The sequence below is a fragment of the Myotis nattereri genome, assembly GCF_964212035.1.
Source record: "Myotis nattereri genome assembly, chromosome: 2".
Classification (NCBI taxonomy): Eukaryota; Metazoa; Chordata; class Mammalia; order Chiroptera; family Vespertilionidae; genus Myotis; species Myotis nattereri.
This window is the reverse complement of record NC_138076.1, coordinates 170,241,174-170,260,284: the sequence shown is the minus strand read 5'-3', so window position 1 is coordinate 170,260,284 and position 19,111 is coordinate 170,241,174. Positions and strand designations below refer to the sequence as shown.

At 40.0% G+C, this 19,111-nt stretch overlaps 1 protein-coding gene across 1 annotated transcript in view; it reads right to left on the bottom strand.

The window, feature by feature from the left end:
* DBX2 (developing brain homeobox 2) overlaps positions 1–19,009 on the bottom strand; it is a gene marked incomplete at its 3' end in the record, with an annotated part of 37,135 nt that extends 18,126 nt beyond the window's left edge. Inside the window, exons 1-2 of the mRNA XM_081082699.1 lie at positions 18,080–19,009; positions 1,840–1,935 (exon numbers count right to left, since the gene is read on the bottom strand). Of these exons, the coding sequence (XP_080938825.1) occupies positions 1,840–1,935; positions 18,080–18,500 (517 nt within the window). The 5' untranslated portion in view covers positions 18,501–19,009. The remainder of the gene's footprint in view (positions 1–1,839; positions 1,936–18,079) is intronic.
* Positions 19,010–19,111: the final 102 nt, after the last annotated feature.

Here is a 19,111-nt window from a genome sequence, read left to right as displayed (position 1 = left end):
CACCTGTTGCACGGAATTTTTTGTCCATTTCCACTTACTTAAGCTCCTTTGCTAGAGGTTTTCTAAAGCAGAAGAACTCTGTGTTCCATCAAGGTGAAGTAACCAAAACTAGGCATGGGACCTTTCCTAATCTCCACCCCTGGAACACAACACCAAAGACTTAATTCCACGGAGATGCCACTGTGCTAGGGTATCAGGTATTTGGGTTTTTAGTCTCTGCTCCAATGGTCTTTTCCTGATACTCAAATATATGGTGATAAATGTCTCCTTAATTCGCCCAACAGTTTTCAATTGCCCTCATGAAGACCACCTTGAAGGAGCGAGTAAAAGGTTTAGTCATGGTTTCTATTTTTCTATTTGAATCAATACACTCTAGTTAAATGGACAATTAATAGGTCACTTCCAAAATAGTAGTGCATCAGTCCTGGTTAATAAACAATCCCCACAGTTGATCATGGGCCCTATGTATTCAGCAAGTCCTGCATGCACTCAGCTCATCCACTAAATCCCCTTTCAGGTGGACAGGGTTATATGGGAAGATGAGCTAGAATGAGTCTATAAAAGTCAGTTTCATTCACTGCTTTATTTTTTCAGTCAAGTGCCTTAAATGGTGTCCAGAAATTCACTTGGAATGTGAGACAGGAGAAAAGACTGGCACACAGAGCCTGGCTTTATGACCATACAAAAGGGCAACTGACCCTTGCCCAAGCCTTTTCCGTGTGAAATGGTTCCTAAAGTTCATCCGCACAGTGAAAAATCGTGGTGAGGTCGCGTGTGGATGAGTCAAGTGAAAGTGACGATTGGTCACGGGTCTGTCGCCCATTGTGGCTGGGTCCCAGCCCTGTAAAGTGCTCTGTGGGAAAGTGTCGGCCCCCTAAAGAGCTGCTCAGAAGCTTGCAGCTCATTAAACGGCCAGCATTTGCTGCCTCACTTGTCAGGAATCAGTCTGTTGAGCCACGGCTCCGCTGAAACATTCATAAAACACACGCAGAGAGGCGGCAGGGATCGGAATTCAACCACGATGGAGCTCTGACTTTGGCCCAGCTCAACTCTTATTTCACTTTTCACCCGACGGAGTGGTGAACCTGCATAAATGTTTACCTTGGGCAGCTGCAATAAACGCACTCCTCCCCTGGACTTCTTTATCATAAACTCGAATTCTCTGCCTCCAGATTCCTATCTAGTTTAGAAATCTAAGACCAAGGTGAACTCCACTGACTTTCAGGGAGCCATTTTTCCTTTGCGTGTGTGTGCACACTCTTTAAGTTTTTGGAAGCTGTCATTCTCGCTCCACCCCTGAAATTGACTGAAATTTTGTAATGTTTGAGGACAAGTTCTCTTGCAAATATGTCCTATGAGGCTGGTTGGCTTTCTTCAAGATCAAGAAGAGGAGGAATTTCTTTCTTTTTACAATCTTAACGATTTTAAATTATTTTCTATGGACACCTAGTGGCTTTCTGTGTCACATTTTAAGCTGAATGGAAATTTTGCACAGCACAATTTCTTAGCCTTCCTTTTTTTCTTCTTTAAATGGGTATTGCTACACATTTCAGAATGAGCCAAAGTGGTTCCTCTGAGATCTTTTATATCCAATGGAAAACAAGTCCTTTCCTTGGTGTCGGCCCTGGGTTTCAATGCCATTAGAAACTGCTCACAATTGCTCAGTGTGCTGAGGTTTGATAAATCTCTGGGAGCCTCCTGAATAGGATCGCTGTGATTTTTAGTGAGGAATTAGCTCCTTGCCATTGCATTACCAATTGGTTTTCCAGAGCACATTAAATCCTGCTGCTTCGGTTTACAGAATAACTGAGGCATTGCTGATGAGGCATAAAAACTTACTCGGAAAAGCAGTGGGGGATGCGGGGCGCCGACAGGACCCACCGCAGCAGGCTGAGTAGAATGGCGGGGCAGTCAGGAAAAAAGGCTTGGGAGGCGCTGCAGAGAAAGCATTGATATCACTCATTAGCCATTTCTTTCAGACAATATTCAAAATCCAAGTTTCCCAAGTCACTGAGTAAAAGCCCTTCATTTCCCGAGCCTTTACTTAGTTATTCCTTTTACTGAATTTAAAGTAGCCCTTATCTGTCAAAGTCCTTGCCAAATAATTTAATCAAGATTTGGAAGATGTGGTGAAAAGACTGGAATGATCAAAACCAAATGTAACAGTTTATCTCCATGTAGTCCTAATTGTAAGTAGTATATATCAGGCAGCAAATATTCCCTTACTTAAATGATCCTAGAGCAACACTATCCAAGAGAACTATCTGTGGTGATGGAAATGTCCTATAGCATCACTGTCCAATATGCACTTGCCACAGAGGGCTACTGAGCACTGGAAATGTAGCTAGCATGCCTGGGAATTCTTCACTAAATCATGTTAGGTTTAAGTAGGATCATCTGGCTAGCGGCTATCATATTGAATAGCACAGCTCTAGATATAATACTTGCCAAGAAACAATCTGAATGCTGAGTTTAATTTCTAAAAGAGATTATACTACTTTAACCTACTTTCAAAAGGTTCTATGAAATATGTAGTTGGATTCCAAACTTTATAATAGTTAATTTATAAATAATAAATTACAGAATCTGAGCAATTCTACAACAAAAGTGGGGTTTTTTTCTGATCACTTTTTTGTGTTTAAAAGTGTTTGAGAAGAATAATAACATTTTATCACAAGAGAAATCTAGTTAACTTGAAAGCATTCATGTTTATAGTATAGAGAGTTGCCATATAATTCTGTTATGCTCATTTTATTAAACTGTGCTGTTCCTAATATATTCAATACATATACATGGGCTAGTTGTCATTATCCTTGTAAATAATGAAATTTTAAATTCTGTTTCTCAGTAGATGAAAAATAGCTATAGAGGATGTCATAGAACATTAATAACTCTTTTTTGCTGAGCACTTACTATATGCCAGCTTTTGGTTAAGTACCTTAAATATAAATGTAAATATGGATGGGATTTCCTGAAGGTGGGAAATTTCCTTTTACTAGGGCACACCCAGCAGAATACCTGGCACACTCTAAAGAGTCAATACATTTTCATTAACTGAATAAATGATCTGCAAATCTAAGAAATTGGAAACTTCCTATCGTCTTACATAAAGAATGAGGATCAGATGCACCCCTATGTTCCTAGCAGCACAATTTACAATAGCTAAGATTTGGAAATAGCCTAAGTGGCCATCAGCAGATGAGTGGATTAAAAAACTGTGGTACATCTACACAATGGAATACTATGCTGTTGTAAAATAGAAAGAACTCTCTTACTATTTGCAACAGCATGGATGGATCTGGAGAGCATTATGTTAAGCGAAATAAGCCAGTTGGAGAAAGATAAATATCACATGATCTCACATGTTTGTGGAATATGATGAACAACATAGACTGAGGAACAAAAATGGATCCAGAGACAGAGAAGCACTGAATGGACTGCCAAACCTCAAAGAGAAGGCAGGGGAGGGTGGGGGAGGGGATGTAACAGATCAACCAAAGGACTTGTATGCATGCATATTAGCATAACCAATGGACATGGACACTGGGATGTTGGGGCCTTAAAAAAAGAGGATCAGGAATTGACCCCATCCCTGTTCCCCTGACACTACCTGAAATACAGTATCTTCTATAACAGATGACCTTGAAATCTAACACATGACTTCAAAATGAATGTTTTTATTACTCTCCCTTCATACCCAATGGCACCTGAACCACATCCAGCACGGCCAGTGGTGAATCTGAGGAGGGGCGGTGAAGGATTAAAGAAGACAGACAAAAGAATACAGCTGGGGCCAGCTGGGACACTGGAAATGTTCTCAGATGGAGAGACAGTGCCCCAGCCTGAAAGCCAAGTCTTTATTTTATAGTCAGATCCCAGGAGGCAAAGCAAGGGTGTGGTCAAGATGTTTCCAATATTCTCCCGAGTTTCGAATCTACTTAATTACATGCACCTGAGAACTCTATAAACCTTTGTTTTGGCAGCATTTGCTGCACCTCCCACAGCCCACATCACTCAGCCACCTGGAACCACAGGTTTGGACCATAAGGTCAAGCTTACAACCATAGCCTTTGGCTATAATTGTGCTGGGAGGGCTTCGTCCTCCGAGCTGGGACCTGCACATGACTTTGCCACGAGGGGACCGTGCCCTCTTATTAGTCCAAGGCTTGAACCTGTCCAAACACTGAGCTGCTCTCCACAGGCACCTCTTTTCTCAATTATAGTAAAAATTATTTTGATACAAATGCATACCTTCTTTTAAGAACACAGTAATTTCAGACTTGTATTTTAATCAATTAATGAGTATGTGTTTATTTTCACCAATGCCTTTGAAGGATATCTATATATATAAAAGGCTAATATGCTAAGTGTCCGACCATCCAACCGTTCACTATGATGTGCACTGACCACCAGGGGGCAGACGCTCAATGCAGGAGCTGCTGTGACACACACTGGCCATTTATAGAGAAACAGCCCCGTGGACCTGGCACCAACAAAGCAACAGCCCACCAAATCGCAGCCAACACTGCCAAGACCCCATGGTGCAAAATGCAGCCCACAGCCCAGCCCAGTCCAGAAACTGTTGCTGTGGGTGCCGGGTAATGACATCATATAGCAACGCCCAGCTTCCTCTCCCTCGCAACTAGCCTCCTTGGAGTTTCTTCAGCCCAGGAATACGACTTGCTTTATAGCCAGGTGCAAACATTTCACAGTTTAGCCAAATGTCTGTGAAGCATTTTCTCGTGACTCATCTCATTTGATCCTCACAGAAGTCCTGGAGTAGGTAGATAGGAGACTCCGCAGAATCCTATTTTCTTTTCATTAGCTGGAAAATGGAGATTTTTGAAAGCTTAGAAACTTGACCCGACTAAAAAGAAGTAAGAAATGGTGCCCCTTGAAAATGACTTCAGGCTTTCTCACTGTGCAGAATATAGTCAAACACTGCTGCAGTTAAATATTTTACCCTTTGTTTATCCCTGCATGATCTACAATAATAATCTGCTTCGTGTTGATATTTACTGCTGTGTTCCTGACAATTACCTGAAAGAGAAGTTGGGGTGCTTCACTGGGCTGGAAAAAGTTTAGCTAAATCAGAAAGCAGGTCTAATTAAGCAAGTTTATTCTATATATAAATATAAAAGGCTAAGTTGACTTGCGCATGCGTGATACATATAAAGTTCTCTCTGGCACCAATCGCACGCATATGTTTTGATCTGTCATTGTCGATCATGAATTTGGTTGACACTTCTATTAGAGAGAAAGGGCGAATAGCGATATTAAAATATTTCTTCTAATTAATTTCCTGGCCACTAGTATCAGAATAAGTCTCTTTCCCAGTAAGAATTTTAGTCTCAGGTTCCTTAATGCCTTCAACTTGCAACTTAATCACAAATTCAGGTTTTTTTTAAAATATAATGGAAATCAGTCAATATTAATATTTTATTTTTGAATATCTGGATTTTCAAATAAGAAAATGTCTTAATGCATATTTGAAAATATGGCAGCTAAGAAAAGTACCTATTTTGCATGTGCAAAAAGTTCAATAAAACTTTTAAAAAATTTTTTGTAATCCTCACTTGAGGACATGCTTACTGAGCCACACCAGAAAGCATCTTTAAATTTCATTATAATCAAAAGTTGTTCGGCCCTGGCCAGTGCACTCAGTGGTTAGAGTGTCTGCATACCACAGGGTCTCAAGTTCAATTCACAGTTAAGGGCATGTTCCTGGGTTGCTGGTCCGTTCCTCGTCCCCAGTCGGGGTCACGTGCAAGAGGCAACCAGTTAGTGTGTCTCTCTCACATCAATGTTTTTTTCTCTTTCTCCTCCTCCTCCCTCCGTCCCTCTTTCCCTCCAACTACCTCTAAAAAGGAATGGAAAAAATGTCTTCATGTGAGAATTAACAAAACAAAAAAACACAACAAAACAAAACAAAAAAAGTTGTTCTAATATTGATTATAGCACCATCATAGTAATGATGTCATTTTATTTCAATTTAACATCTTAAATTATATTACAAGAGCATGACATTATTTAGGCAGAGTTACATTTTCCATTATTTCTATGAATATATGAAGTACTTAGAAAAATGGAAATATATTCTGTGCATAAAACTTGCCTCATCGTGTTTATTCCCAAGAATTTCTGTTAGCTAAGTTATTTCATCTGTTAGCTAAGTTATTCTATCTCCAAAGTAAACATTCTATAGATAATTAAGTTATGGCTATTGTGTTATTTGCCATTTTAAAAACTGAGATGAAAGAAAAAGACTCAGTAATATTGCAAAAGACTCAGTATATTGCATTTATCATGACAGCTAGAAATGCATAAACATATTTTTGCTCGATATAAAGTACTACTGATACCATTGAAATAATGATGTGGGATATGTACAAATTACAAATTTTACTACTCTAGCCAACACCTTTCTCAGGATAACCCTAGAGCCCTAAAAATGAAAAAATAAAGAATAAAAAAAATGAATGGTTCATTTTAGACAAATGATCAATTAAATTCATGTGTGATCAATGAGATTCTAAGATCTATTTCTTAGTGTTAAATTTAGCCAGGAATAAAGTTGTAATTGAGCAGTTTTTTATATTGCGGTATATTACCCTCTTTGTAAAGTACTAGTAAAGCTGTAATCAGCATGACATGCTATCTACAGTGACAACTCTAGTGGCTTAAGAACCACCTGTGAAGTGACCAGGCTTAAAGTCCTATTGTGTAGAATTTCTTCACCATTTTAAATCACCTCTTTAACACATACATTTACACAGGAGATTAGTCAATTCCTGGTTTCTATACATAAATACACCTTGTTTAAGCTGGTTTATTCGGAAATCACTGTGAAATTCCAATTAAGTGCTCCATTTTTTTACATGCTCCTACTTTGACATTGCCAATCCAGCCGAGCATGTCATTGCAGGCGTGTTGAATGGTGTTAGGAAATAACCATTTAAAGCAACGCAATGCATTGGAAAATATATATTATAATTTAAAATAGTCGCAAGCCACATATTTTTTAAAGCAAAGAGCAAAAAAAGGAAACTCAGTGTGATAAAAACCAAGTGACAAGTTGACAGATGTGTTAAAACTTTTGTAAGCCATGAGGAACTGCTTTGAAGATGCTCTGAAAAGGGCAGAAAACAAGGCAATTTCATCCTGGATGATATGCACTTCGAAGCCCATCAATGCATTCTAGATGCAGTCACTGTATCATTTATCATGTTAGGAAAATTCATCATAGGCTTACTGAACAATATTTATGATAATAATATTTAAGAAGTACCTACCATTCACTAGGCACTGAACTGGCTATGAATTTAACACATTCTATCTCATGTATTCATTAATATTCAACCTCACATGGACCTGCATCTGGAATGTAATGCTGACTGTTCTCGGCAAAATTTTTTAAGTACAATAGAAACATCCATATTTTAGCATAATATTTAGCTATTAGCCACGAGGGGTAACGATTTCATACACAGAGACTGCCAGTTACTCAATAAGAGCTGGAGCCCAGAAAATGGACACATCTCCCAAGCTTGCCATAAGAGAAAAACACCTGGCTTTTCCTATGGAAACGATGCACTGTCGGGTTCTACAGCATGGTATTAGGTTCTCTTAGTACAACACTTCAGGATACTCCACACTTTCAGGATACTGCCAACAAATCTAGCTGTGGGAAACTGTTACTTACAGACAAGTGACTTAAAAATTTTGGAACTAAATTGTCTAAAGCCAAGTGACTAAATCTCTTATTCACAGAAAACTTCATGAACTTTTCACTTCTTAATCAGATGTTCTGACTTTTCTGAAGACAAAGAATCCAAATCTCTAGCAGTGATTTTGAATATTTAATTAAGATTGGAACTTAGAGCCAACTTAATGATAAACTGGCTTGTTTGTTTTTTAATTTAACCAACTAGATGGTTCTGTGATCTAAGTATCCCACAGCTAGGACGGGTTACAATCCTAGCTACAGAGAAATTATTTTCAAAATTCAGTTGACTAGAAAGCAATAAATTGTTTTTGTAATTGTCATTCTTCTTTTCTGATGAAGAGGAACAACAGGTATCTAAATGGGGGTACCATTTATTGTCAAAGCAAACCGTGGTACTGACTTGAGCTGACATTGCAAAGAAAAAATACTAACGACCACTAATAAAATCTTTAAATAAATTTCAGGAGCCCACTGCAATGCTACACCATTTGGGCAGACATTTTAAAAAGGATGAGGAAAAATGAGCAAAATTCCTGAGATGTCTAAGGTAACCAAAGGGTCAAAAATACCTCTGGGAAGGAATAGGGAATTAAATAATTTCAAAAGGATGGTTTTAATGATCTTCTTCAAGTACTGGGTACATGGGCACTAGGAGTAAAAAATCTAAACTTCTAACCTAAAAAATAATACATAATTGAACAAACTATCTGGAGTAAAATGAATCCAAAATTGAGACTGATGAATGGCAACCATCTGTCTTGAGTAGTAAGGCCTAAGAAATATCAGTTATCCAATGATGTGTTATTTATTTTATCACACAACCTGTAAATAATTCATTTATGTGATCAACATGCAAACTTACCTTTAATCACAAGGGAAAGCAAGTTAATTAAATTCATCTTTGACCTTTCGGCTTATCAGAAAACAACAGAAATCAGCATTTTTTCCCCTCGAGTATTTCAGAAATAGAAAAACAAAGGTCATGAGAAGTTAAATCACATGCAGTGTCTACTTGTTTGATTCGGACTTTTAATTCCGTGCAAATGATATTTATTGCAAATCTATCAAGTGCCACATAATTCACTGTGTGTTGGGACTAAAAAGATGAAGGATAGTTTCCCTCCCTGAAAGAATTTATATTGTTTAATGTTCTTTCACTTACAGATTTTAAGTCCACTGGTCAAATAAATAACATTTACATTTCTCCATACTCCAAATTGAATGTTGTTTTGTCAACTATGAGGCATTCCCCAAGGAGTGAAATTCATACAGTGTGCTTTCCTAACCAGTGGTTTCGACCCTAACACACATGGGAATTATCTGGAGTACTTTCCAGAGACACCGATGCCCACGCCCCAGACCAATTGGATTAAATCAAGCTGGCCAGGAGTGGACCCCTAGCACAGCATTTTTTCAAAAGCTGCACAAGTGATTATAATGGATAGCCAGGATGAGACCACTGGAAAGAACACAGGAAAAAAAATTGCCTTTACTCTTTATTATGTAATATGAGATCAACTCTTAAAAAAAGAGAGAACATATTTAAAAAAAAAAAAAAAGGCAGCATGGTCCAGACTTCCACTGAAATACAGCAGCAGGTTTTTTGTTTTGGGGGGTTTTTTTTAAGAATATTTTTCGGAAGGCTTTGTCAAAGAAGGCTTTAAGCAGGAAAAACATCTTAATCTGGACCTTGATTTGGAAGGTATTTAGAATAGCAAAAGAAAAAAAGAATGCATGCCAGGAAGGAAAGGTGGCATGGACAAGAGGAAAGAGGGCAAGGAGGGTGGTGCCACATGGGGCAGGTTAAGGAGACCTCAAAGGCGTGAACATTAAGCAATATGGTTGGAGGAGCTAAATGCAGATGTGGGAATTAAGGTCTTAAAGAGCAGATTGAATATTTTTATTTGATCTGATAGTTAGATGGGGATGGTTAAGTTTTTGTGAGTGGCTTGGTAATATGATGAAAGCTGTATTTTAGAAAATTTCACCTGGCAGTAGTGAATGGGATGTGGTGGAATAAGGAGGAACTAAATGGGAGGATCCCACTGCCCTAACAATTTGCTGTAGCAATAGGCAACGACACACCCACTACCATCTTCTCCTATATCCTTACAACACCAACAGGTGGGTTGGGTTTGGCTTCTCCTCAACCTGTGGAGCCCTAGCTCATTGCAGTAATCCAAGATGGTCACTACCTCTGCTGCTCTCCCTTCAAGGAATCTCCATGACACCTCTTGAAAAAATGAGCTGGCCAGGCTGGTGTTGCTCAGTGGTTGAGCATGACCCATGAACCAAGAAGTCACTGGTTCGATTCCTGGTCAGGGCACATGTTGGGGTTGAGGGCTTGATTCCCAGTAGGGGGAGTGCAGGAGGCAGCCTATTGCTGATGTTTCTCTCCCATCGATGTTTCTATGTTTCTATCTCTCTATCCCTCTCACTTCCTCTCTCTCTAAAGATCAATAAAAACATTATTTTTTAAATGAACTAAATTTGAGAAAATCCGTTGGTCTTTTTATTATAAAGTTGATGTCACAGAAGAGAATACCATAACAGAATAGCGAATAGCATCTGTAGCTCTCAAAACTCTAAACGCCTTAATGAAGACTCCTTGAGCTCCCAGCTATCCCAGTCCCAGCAGGAATTATGTTTAAAAGTGGTTATCCTGATTTCACCCTGTAGCAGGTTTTAAAGGGCCACTAATCATTTGGCACTCCTCCCACTGAGAGGTGGGGCCTATTTCCCATTCTCTTATATTCGAGGTGGTCTTGCTGCCTTGCTTGACCAAGGGATATAAAAGAACTGACATTCAACTTCTAAGGCTCAGTCATAAGAAGCACTGAGTTACAGCCTGGGTTTCTTGCAATGTGCTCTTATAAATCTCCCTTTCAGAATCCAGGTGCCATGCTATAAGAAGCTCAAAACACTTTGCAAGTCCAAGTATGGGTGTTGGAACAGCTCCAGGTGAGCACCCAGTCAACAGCCAGGAACTCTGTCAGCCACGTGAGTGGCCATCTCAGACATCCAGCCAGTTGAACCTTCAGATGGCTGCAGCCCCAGCTTACATTTAACTGCAATGAGAATCAAAGGGAGAACCATCCAGTTGAGCACAACCCACCAAAATGAGAGAGAAAATGATAAATTGTTCCTTTAAACCTCTAAGTTTGGAGATGGTTTCTTACACACCAATACCCTTTTACCAATGTTTTACCTATGGTGAAATGATGGAAAGGAGTCTTCCACATCTTCCCCTGCATGTTACATATGGGCTTTTGCTATGTGTATTTTTTTATATGTGTATTTGAAAGTCAAATGTTGACCCTAACATCGGTTCTCATTTTGAAATGAAGAAGCAGAGGTTCAAGGAGATTACATGAATCGCTTGGGATTGCATAATCAGTAATATAAAGACCTTAGATGTGAATCTAGGCTATAAAATTAAAGAAGTGCTGCTAAAACCGTTTTAGAAAATATAGTAATAGTAACCCTAGCTGGTTTGGCTCCGTGGATAGAGCGTCGGCCTATGAACTGAAAGGTCCCAGGTTCGATTCCGGTCAAGGGCACATGCCCGGGTTATGGGCTCGATCCCCAGTGGGGGACTTGCAGGAGGCAGCTGATCCATGATTCTCTCTCATCATGGATGTTTCTCTCTCTCCCTCTTCCTTCCTCTCTGAAATCAATAAAAATATATTTTAAAAAACACAAATGCATTATTCCACCTCCATGTAGTAAAAAGTATACTTGTACAATGTTTTAAAAAAAAGAAGAAAATATATAGTATATTGAAATTTGCCATTTATGCTTTGGAGAAAGTACTGGCAAACTTTTACCATAAAGGGTCAGATACAAATACATTAGGCTCTGCAGGCCAGACAGTGTTTGTTGCAATGATCAATGTGTAGTGCAAAGGCACCTATAGAAAATATATAGGCAAATAGGAGTTATTGTTCCTGCTTTGAAGAATCAGACTGTCTTTTGGCTTCACACCCAATATACCAGTAACTGTAGAATTGGTTCAACACACCTAAACTCAATCCAGCTTGAGGTTAAGTCTATTAAAAATCTTGCCAGCAGTCATGATCTTTATTCTCTTTTAATGTACATAAGTCCTATCAAAGAATAGCTTACTAGCTCCTTCACATATCTGTATCTAAAGTGTCAGAGATTAGCCCTGACTGGTTTGGCTCAGTTGGTTGGAGCACTGTCCTGTGCACCAAAGGGTCACGGGTTTGATTCCCAGTCAGGGCACATACCCTGGTTTTGGGTTCAATCCCTGGTCAGGGCATGTATGGAGGCAACCAATTGATATGTTTCTTTTCTCTATCTCCTTCTCCCTTCCTCTTTCTCTCACAATCAGTGGAAGCATAGCCTTAGATGAGGATTAAAAGAAAAGTGTCCGAGATTTAAAGTTTTAAAGAGCCAGCTTTAATAGAATTAATTTTGCTATCACACAGTGCCTGAACATGTAAAAGAAAAGTGAAACATATAGTTCATCTTTAGAATATTTATAAACAAGAAGGCAATTCAATATTCAGCAACATACAGAAAAAGATTTGAATATTTTTTTTGTTTCCTTTTCATGGATGCTTTGTTTCTGAAACAAAAGTCTAAAAACTTATAGAAGCTTTTTGATCTTTGACTTCAGAGAGAATTTTAATGCCGTAAGTTTACTGTTCACATAATTCACAAAAAATGTGCCCCTGAAATATTCCCAACTAATAGCTGGTTGACAAAATGAATAATGCTATTAAATATAAAATCAGTAAAGTGATGAACCGCTCAGCATTGCCAAATCAAGTATTGACTGGAGGCTAAAAAGAATGAAAGAGAGAGATTTCATTAAAAGTGAAAACATTACTGATAGTAAAATAAAATATTTTGGAATAAAATATACAAGAGTCTGGTAAGCATATTATACATTAAGGCAAAAATCCAATTTTTCCACTAAGAGAGTATAAAATAGAAGCATGATCTAATGAAGTCTTAAATAGGGATGCTAACAAGTAGTCCTAGATAAAAATAATATTGTTTCTTTTACAAGTTGCCTTTTTATTCCTGACAAACTCCAGGTGTATATGAATAAAAACTTGATATTATTTACTGATTTTAAAATTGTGTACATTCACTACCAAAAAAAAATCACTGTTAATAAAGAAAAAACTTTGAGAGTCTTTGTTAATCCAAGATTAAGTGGACAAACACTGTATTAAGAGCTACAAATCAAGTCCCCTCAAAAGACAAAATAAGAAGGATTCCAAAATTATGGACAATATCAACAACAGAAACAGGTGGTGGAAAGTAGGTTGAGTGGGGAGTTAATGAACATTTACACCCCTCTCACCCTAACATAAGGACACATTTGTTTATATATTTTAAAGATAACCTTCACTTCTATTAAAACTTTCATAGCAAAGAATCTCAAAGTATTATATGAACACATCCATGTTACCCTCTTACTTTCAAGTTGCTACCATTTCTATCCCTGTTCAGCAGCAAACCTAACCATAAAATGTCTTCTTGGAGCAAAAAAGAGAACTTTTTCTTGGGAACAAGAACAGGAAGGAGGTGACATGCTCATAGAGGAATTTAACAGAGTCCAATAGACAGCTCTGCTTCCAACATCTGAGCTACATTTATAGCAAACAAATGTAGATAAAATCATTGTTGACATAGCCTTTTAAACTGCCCACAACATACGGCACACTTTGGCCTCCTGCACGTCACCTTGAACTCTCTGAATCCTAAGTTTATTTCTGCATAATTCCATATGCAATTTTCTAGGCATTGAAACCATTCTTCTGGATTCACTCCTGTTTCATTATTAAACCTCAATAGCTTCAACATATGTTAACAAACTGAGATCCCTTGTTGTTCAGGTGAAGTAGAGAAGCATAGGTTAGGGCAGTGGTCGGCAAACTGTGGCCCCTTGAGTGTGGCTCTTCCACAAAATACCACGTGCGGGCGCGCACGTACAGTGTGATTGAAACTTCGTGGCCACACTCAAAGAGCCACAGAGCCGCATGTGGCTTGTGAGCCACGGTTTGCCGACCACGGGGTTAGGGGTTGGGAAAGTCAGAGGCAAATTAAATGCTCAAAAATTACCCTGTTGTAGTTTCAGCTCAGACACTACTCTGTAAGGGTTGTGGCTTACTCAATCAGTACCAGAAATAAAGGGACTATAGAGAGCCCTCTTGATTCTCTTCACTGCGAGAACACCTGCTTGAACCTGAAGGAGTTGACTTCATGATCCATGTAGAAACGATTAACATGTTACTATAACTCCAAATATCTGTTAATCAGATTACAAGAATATTCAGATGTAGTAAGTAATGGTTCGATATTATCCACAAATTCCAACAACAAAAAAATGGTTGGGATGATAACCTGAGCAAGGAACCACCCGAATGGGTTCCATCATTATTTGGGTTCCTCATTCTCTTTGTCCTGGGTCAGCATTATCAACATTCAAGATGCTACGATTTCAATTTGTCAAAAGAAATCTATGGAACAGTGTTAACAAAAAATAAGTGACATACTCTGGCTTAAAATAATCAGATCATAAGTCTTCCTTTGAACTGGAATCCCCACCTGGAGCACAAGTTCATCTTCTCCCTCCCCCAAGTGCCTACAATGTAAGCAAAGCCATTTTATTTCACACTTTCAGTGTATCTCAGTGAAAGTGGAAAAACTACCAATTGGAGTACAAAACATAGGTTTAAGACAAAATCAAGGATTAATACATAAATAGTAATTGAGAGTGGGGGCTGGACAAAAAAACTAGAGTGCACATTAAGTACTAATGGTAAGAAACAATCCTTATGGTGCCAGAAAAAATATACTAGGCACCTGGCTCCATTTCTGTACTATACAGTACAATTTACTTAACAAAGTTGCTTGGGAAAAAAAAATAAAAGAACCGTTCAGTTCACCTATCCAGAATAAACATTTGTGTTTTAATTCTTTTATATACCACATAAGGAGTAGATTTAATAAAGAATAAATTATATTCAATGAATTATCTTTATGTCAAACATTTTCTAAAATGCTTAAAATAACCAATGTTATTAAAAAGCAAGGCCATTTGTTCCCTTTTGAAGATAACTGGTGGCATAACCAACATAAATTTCAATCTTTCAGCTTTTAACATTTCAAGACTGTAGTTTATACACAAAAAGATGAATATTTTCATCTAGCACAAGATTCACCAAATAATAACATGAATAAATTTCTGGGGAAGGGTCTCTGATGATTAGGATTTACTTGCAAACCCTCCTGGTGTCCACTAATGAACTATAACAGATCCAAACCTTTTTTTTGTCCCCCAGATCCAACCCCTGGAGGTGAGCCTTTTTACTACCTACTAGTGTACTAAATACGCCCTTCTCAGCCCCTGAGGACTGTCCTTTGATTTTTAAAGTAAAGTTTTTAAACTACTCTATATGAACAACTTGGCAACATATAGCTATCGAGTGTTCCTTTTCTTGCACTAAATACTCAGACTTGCAAATTTTTAGGGACAAGGCATTGACAGCTACACCTTTGTCCATAACTGTAAATAAATCAGCATTACTGTTTAACCTAAACCCATTTCTTTTATAGGCTCAGATACCAAATCACAACTGATTTATTATTGTGATACATGTAATAGCTTATCTCTTTATCCCTCATTAGTTTCCCATGTTCAGTGAAAGACTAATCTAGGGAATGTGAAGATTAGGGCAATTTCTTTTTTTCCCCATGTTCACAGATGTTTAAATTGATACTTCAAACCAAAACAATACTAGGAAGTGAAGTAATCATTGTAGAAAAATAATTGGCTTCTTGTGAGGATTAAAGCAGCTAACAATCTTTAAAAAATGCTTGGTGAACCATAAAGCAGTAAGAACATGGAATATAAGCTCCTCGGGGCAGACAGTTACCTGTTTTGTTCACTGATTATCCCAATGGCCTAGAACGGAGCCTGACACATGGAAGACAGTATTTGCTGAATGAATGAAATATATAATTAATAGTATAATTAATAGTGGGTAACAAAAATAATGAAGCAGAAATGAATCCCCTAGGTAAACAGTGTTGCATTTCACCAATGCATTTAAAAAGAATTCTGTGATTTTCTTATTCAATATTCATATGGGTGCACTCCACAAATTAAGGCTGAGAAAAAAATGAGTAGTCAATAGGCTGAAATGATTAAAAATCACATTTTGCAATCCACTCCCAAGTTAGTGTCTAATAGATCATAACTGGTTGTTCGCTGCCTTTGCGGAAAGACTGTTCTTTCTGAAAACAGTAGCTTTTCTATGTGCTCTCTACTCTCCATAGAACATAATCACTTTCATCCTCATCTAATTTTCAGGTGAAAAGTAACATTGTCGGTGCTCATTAGGACTCCATAATTCCACACAGTATAAAATAATTCCTATAATATTTGATAAAGCAAGAATCTGTCATTTAAATAAAACTGGGCAATGTTCAAAAAACTACATCCTTTGTCAAGTTATGAAAATAAATGAACACAAATGCTCCTTTTAAGCAATATATTTGTGGGCACACATTTACAGGGCTTTAATTTTCTTCTTGGGATATTTTTTCTAGTTTCAAAAATTAAATGCACTTTTTACAAGAATAATTTTTTGAAATAAAAGGTTACTTGTCCAAATGAAAATTAACTAAGAGAACATAAAATCTTCAATGAGGATTAGATAAAATATTAGAAAAAAAGATATGCTTAAACTACATTAGAATACTTCAAAGGAAAATATAAATTCTTATACTCGTAATTATTCCAAAAATTATTTTTGCATTTTGACACTTTAAAAAGCATACAAGAGTGAATATGTTCTTGAAAATTAAAAGAATGTAGCTAGGAAACCCTTTTCCCAATAAATTGCAATATTTTGAATGAAACAAAAAGGTATATAAAATTATTTTTCAGAGTTATTGACATACCTGCATTTGATTAGCATTTGGTCTATTTAAATTTAATCTGTAAAATCTACAAAGGTTAAAATTAAGTAATTTTCCATTGCTGAGTAGCAAATCATGATCAGGAGCAATATAAGGGTCCTTGGAAAATCACTTTTATGAACATAATGCCAAACCACCAAAAGTTATGCAATCGCTACATTTTCTTGAAAATGTCCTTTTTATGAGACATTTACTGACTTTGTCTACCTGAACATGCTTTATATGCTTCTAATTTTCCTACCACTTCAAAAAGAACAGAGTGGCCCAAATTTCCAAAGCTTATAAACTTCGCCTTAACTGTACTTGTTCCTCTCCCAGAGTGCAAAAAGGCCTCCTAGAATGTAGGTTTTTACACGATGTGAATGAGACCGGTGCTCATGTAATTCTATATGTTCCATTCCGTTAGCAACCATTTCAAATTGGAAGACCAGGGCAGGTTCTAAACATGTTAAAGTCTATAAAGCCATTAGCGATACATTTGATCCGGCAGTTTACTGGGACAATACAATCTGCTGAAAAAGCATCTATTAGTCATTCTGGACAAACCCATCGGGATTAAAAGAATGAGTTAAGATCGTCTAAGGACAGAGACCAAAAAAATTTAATCCAACTGGATCTCAGCTTCTGAGTCTCTAAAAGGCTTTCCCCCTTTTATACTGCCAATTTCGGCAGCCCCTCCATACGCTTTAGCTCATATTGGACTAAATTGTCCATCTTCTTCCCACTCACACCACTTAGGTTTCATGCGGGAATTAAAACAAACCCAAAATGCCCTTCTTCTGGCAAAATTCCATTTATCGGTGAACTTCCTACTCCAGGTGCCAATTCGCTGTATCGACTCGGCACGAAGAAAAAGTCGACCTGCCTTCCTTGCGCTTTAGTGAGCCAAAGCCAAACTTTGCCCAACTCTCCTTCCAAACATCGTGGCTAAGGCTCTTGAAGGCCCCGACCGTCGCAACCATTTAAGTGGCAAATGCCCCCAAAGCGGAGCACGCGAAGCTCTCCCATCCAGGAACTTCCCAGCGAGCGGCTTCGCAGCCCCCGGGGAAGGAGAGGGCGGCCAAAAACGCCCAACTTGGGAAATCCCATGAAACTAGGGCTAACGCCGGGTGCCTTCAGGGTTTCTCCCAAAGGCCTGCAAATCCAGGGAGCCCGGCAAGTTGTAGAAAGAAGAGGACGCAGTGGAAGCTGGTGGCATGGGATGCGGATGGAGGGGGGAATCACAGCTAGCGGTGGTGACTCTCCTTCCCCCCAAAGTGGCTAAGGGGGATGTTCTAGGCACGTTCCGGGCCAGAGCGGATCCCTGCGCCGCGCACTGGGTCGCAGCGCGCTCCCCGATGGCGCCGGGCCGGCGCGCCCAGATCCCAGGACCCTGGGCGCGGCACTCACCTGGGGCCGAAGGGTGGAAGGTGCCGTCTCTGTCCCCCGGGGCCCGGCCCGGCAGCCTGGCGCCGTCCGCCGAGGGGCTGAGCACTTGGAAAGCCCACCGCGTGCCGTAGGGCGCCCCGCCGGGGCTGACCGGCTCGGCGGCCGGGCACAGCTTCAGGGGCACGGGGCTGGCCGGCAGGGGCCGGACCTGCGCGCCGGCCGTGGCCGTGGCCGTGGCCGTGGCTAGAGCGGCCGCCGGGCCGTGGGGCGGGGGCGGCTGCAGCCCCGGCGGCGGGGCGCCCCCAGCCCGCAGCAAGTTCTCGATCAGGAAACTCTTGCCCAGGTTGCCAAAGCCGGGCGCTGCGGGGAAGTTGAAGAGCGCGGAGGAGGCCACCACGTCCCAGTACGCGCCGGCGTGCGCCGCCAGGGCGCTGGGGAGCATGGTGGCGCCCGCGGGCTGGTCGCACGCCCGCCTCTAGCTCGCGCACCCCGGGGAAGGAGGAGAGGCCACCGAGGACGCGGTAGACTGGGGACGGTATTATTTATTTGGATCGGGCGTTTCTTTAAAGGATGGGAGGAGTGAGTGTGGGAGGGGGAAGCAGAGCGTGTTCCTGGCCCTTGGTGAAGGCTCCAGGGGCGCAGGGGGGCGTCCCTCCCGCTTTCTATGCAGATCCGGACCGGATTTTTTTTTTTTTTTTTTTTTAAAGAAAGCTGGAAGGTGTGTCCAGCTCATCCATTCATGTCACCCGGCCCACAAAGTGACAGACGCGACCAACAATACGGGCAACCCCAAGAGTCCGAGCTTTGGCAAGGGGAGGGGACGTTTAGCTGGGAGGAGGTGGGCGTGGAGGCGACGTGAACGGGGCGCGCCTGGCCCCCCTCTCAGGCCGAGCTCTGGGAGCTGCTCTGGAGCCGGAGTAGCTCCTGGGGCGTGAAGTCGCTTATGCGCCAGCAAGGAGTCTCTGTGGTCTGTGGCCCATCTGCGTGCCACCTGTTGGGCGACTTCTGGCTCTCCTGTTGTCACTTTAGGAACCAAGGGACATCCAGGACAAG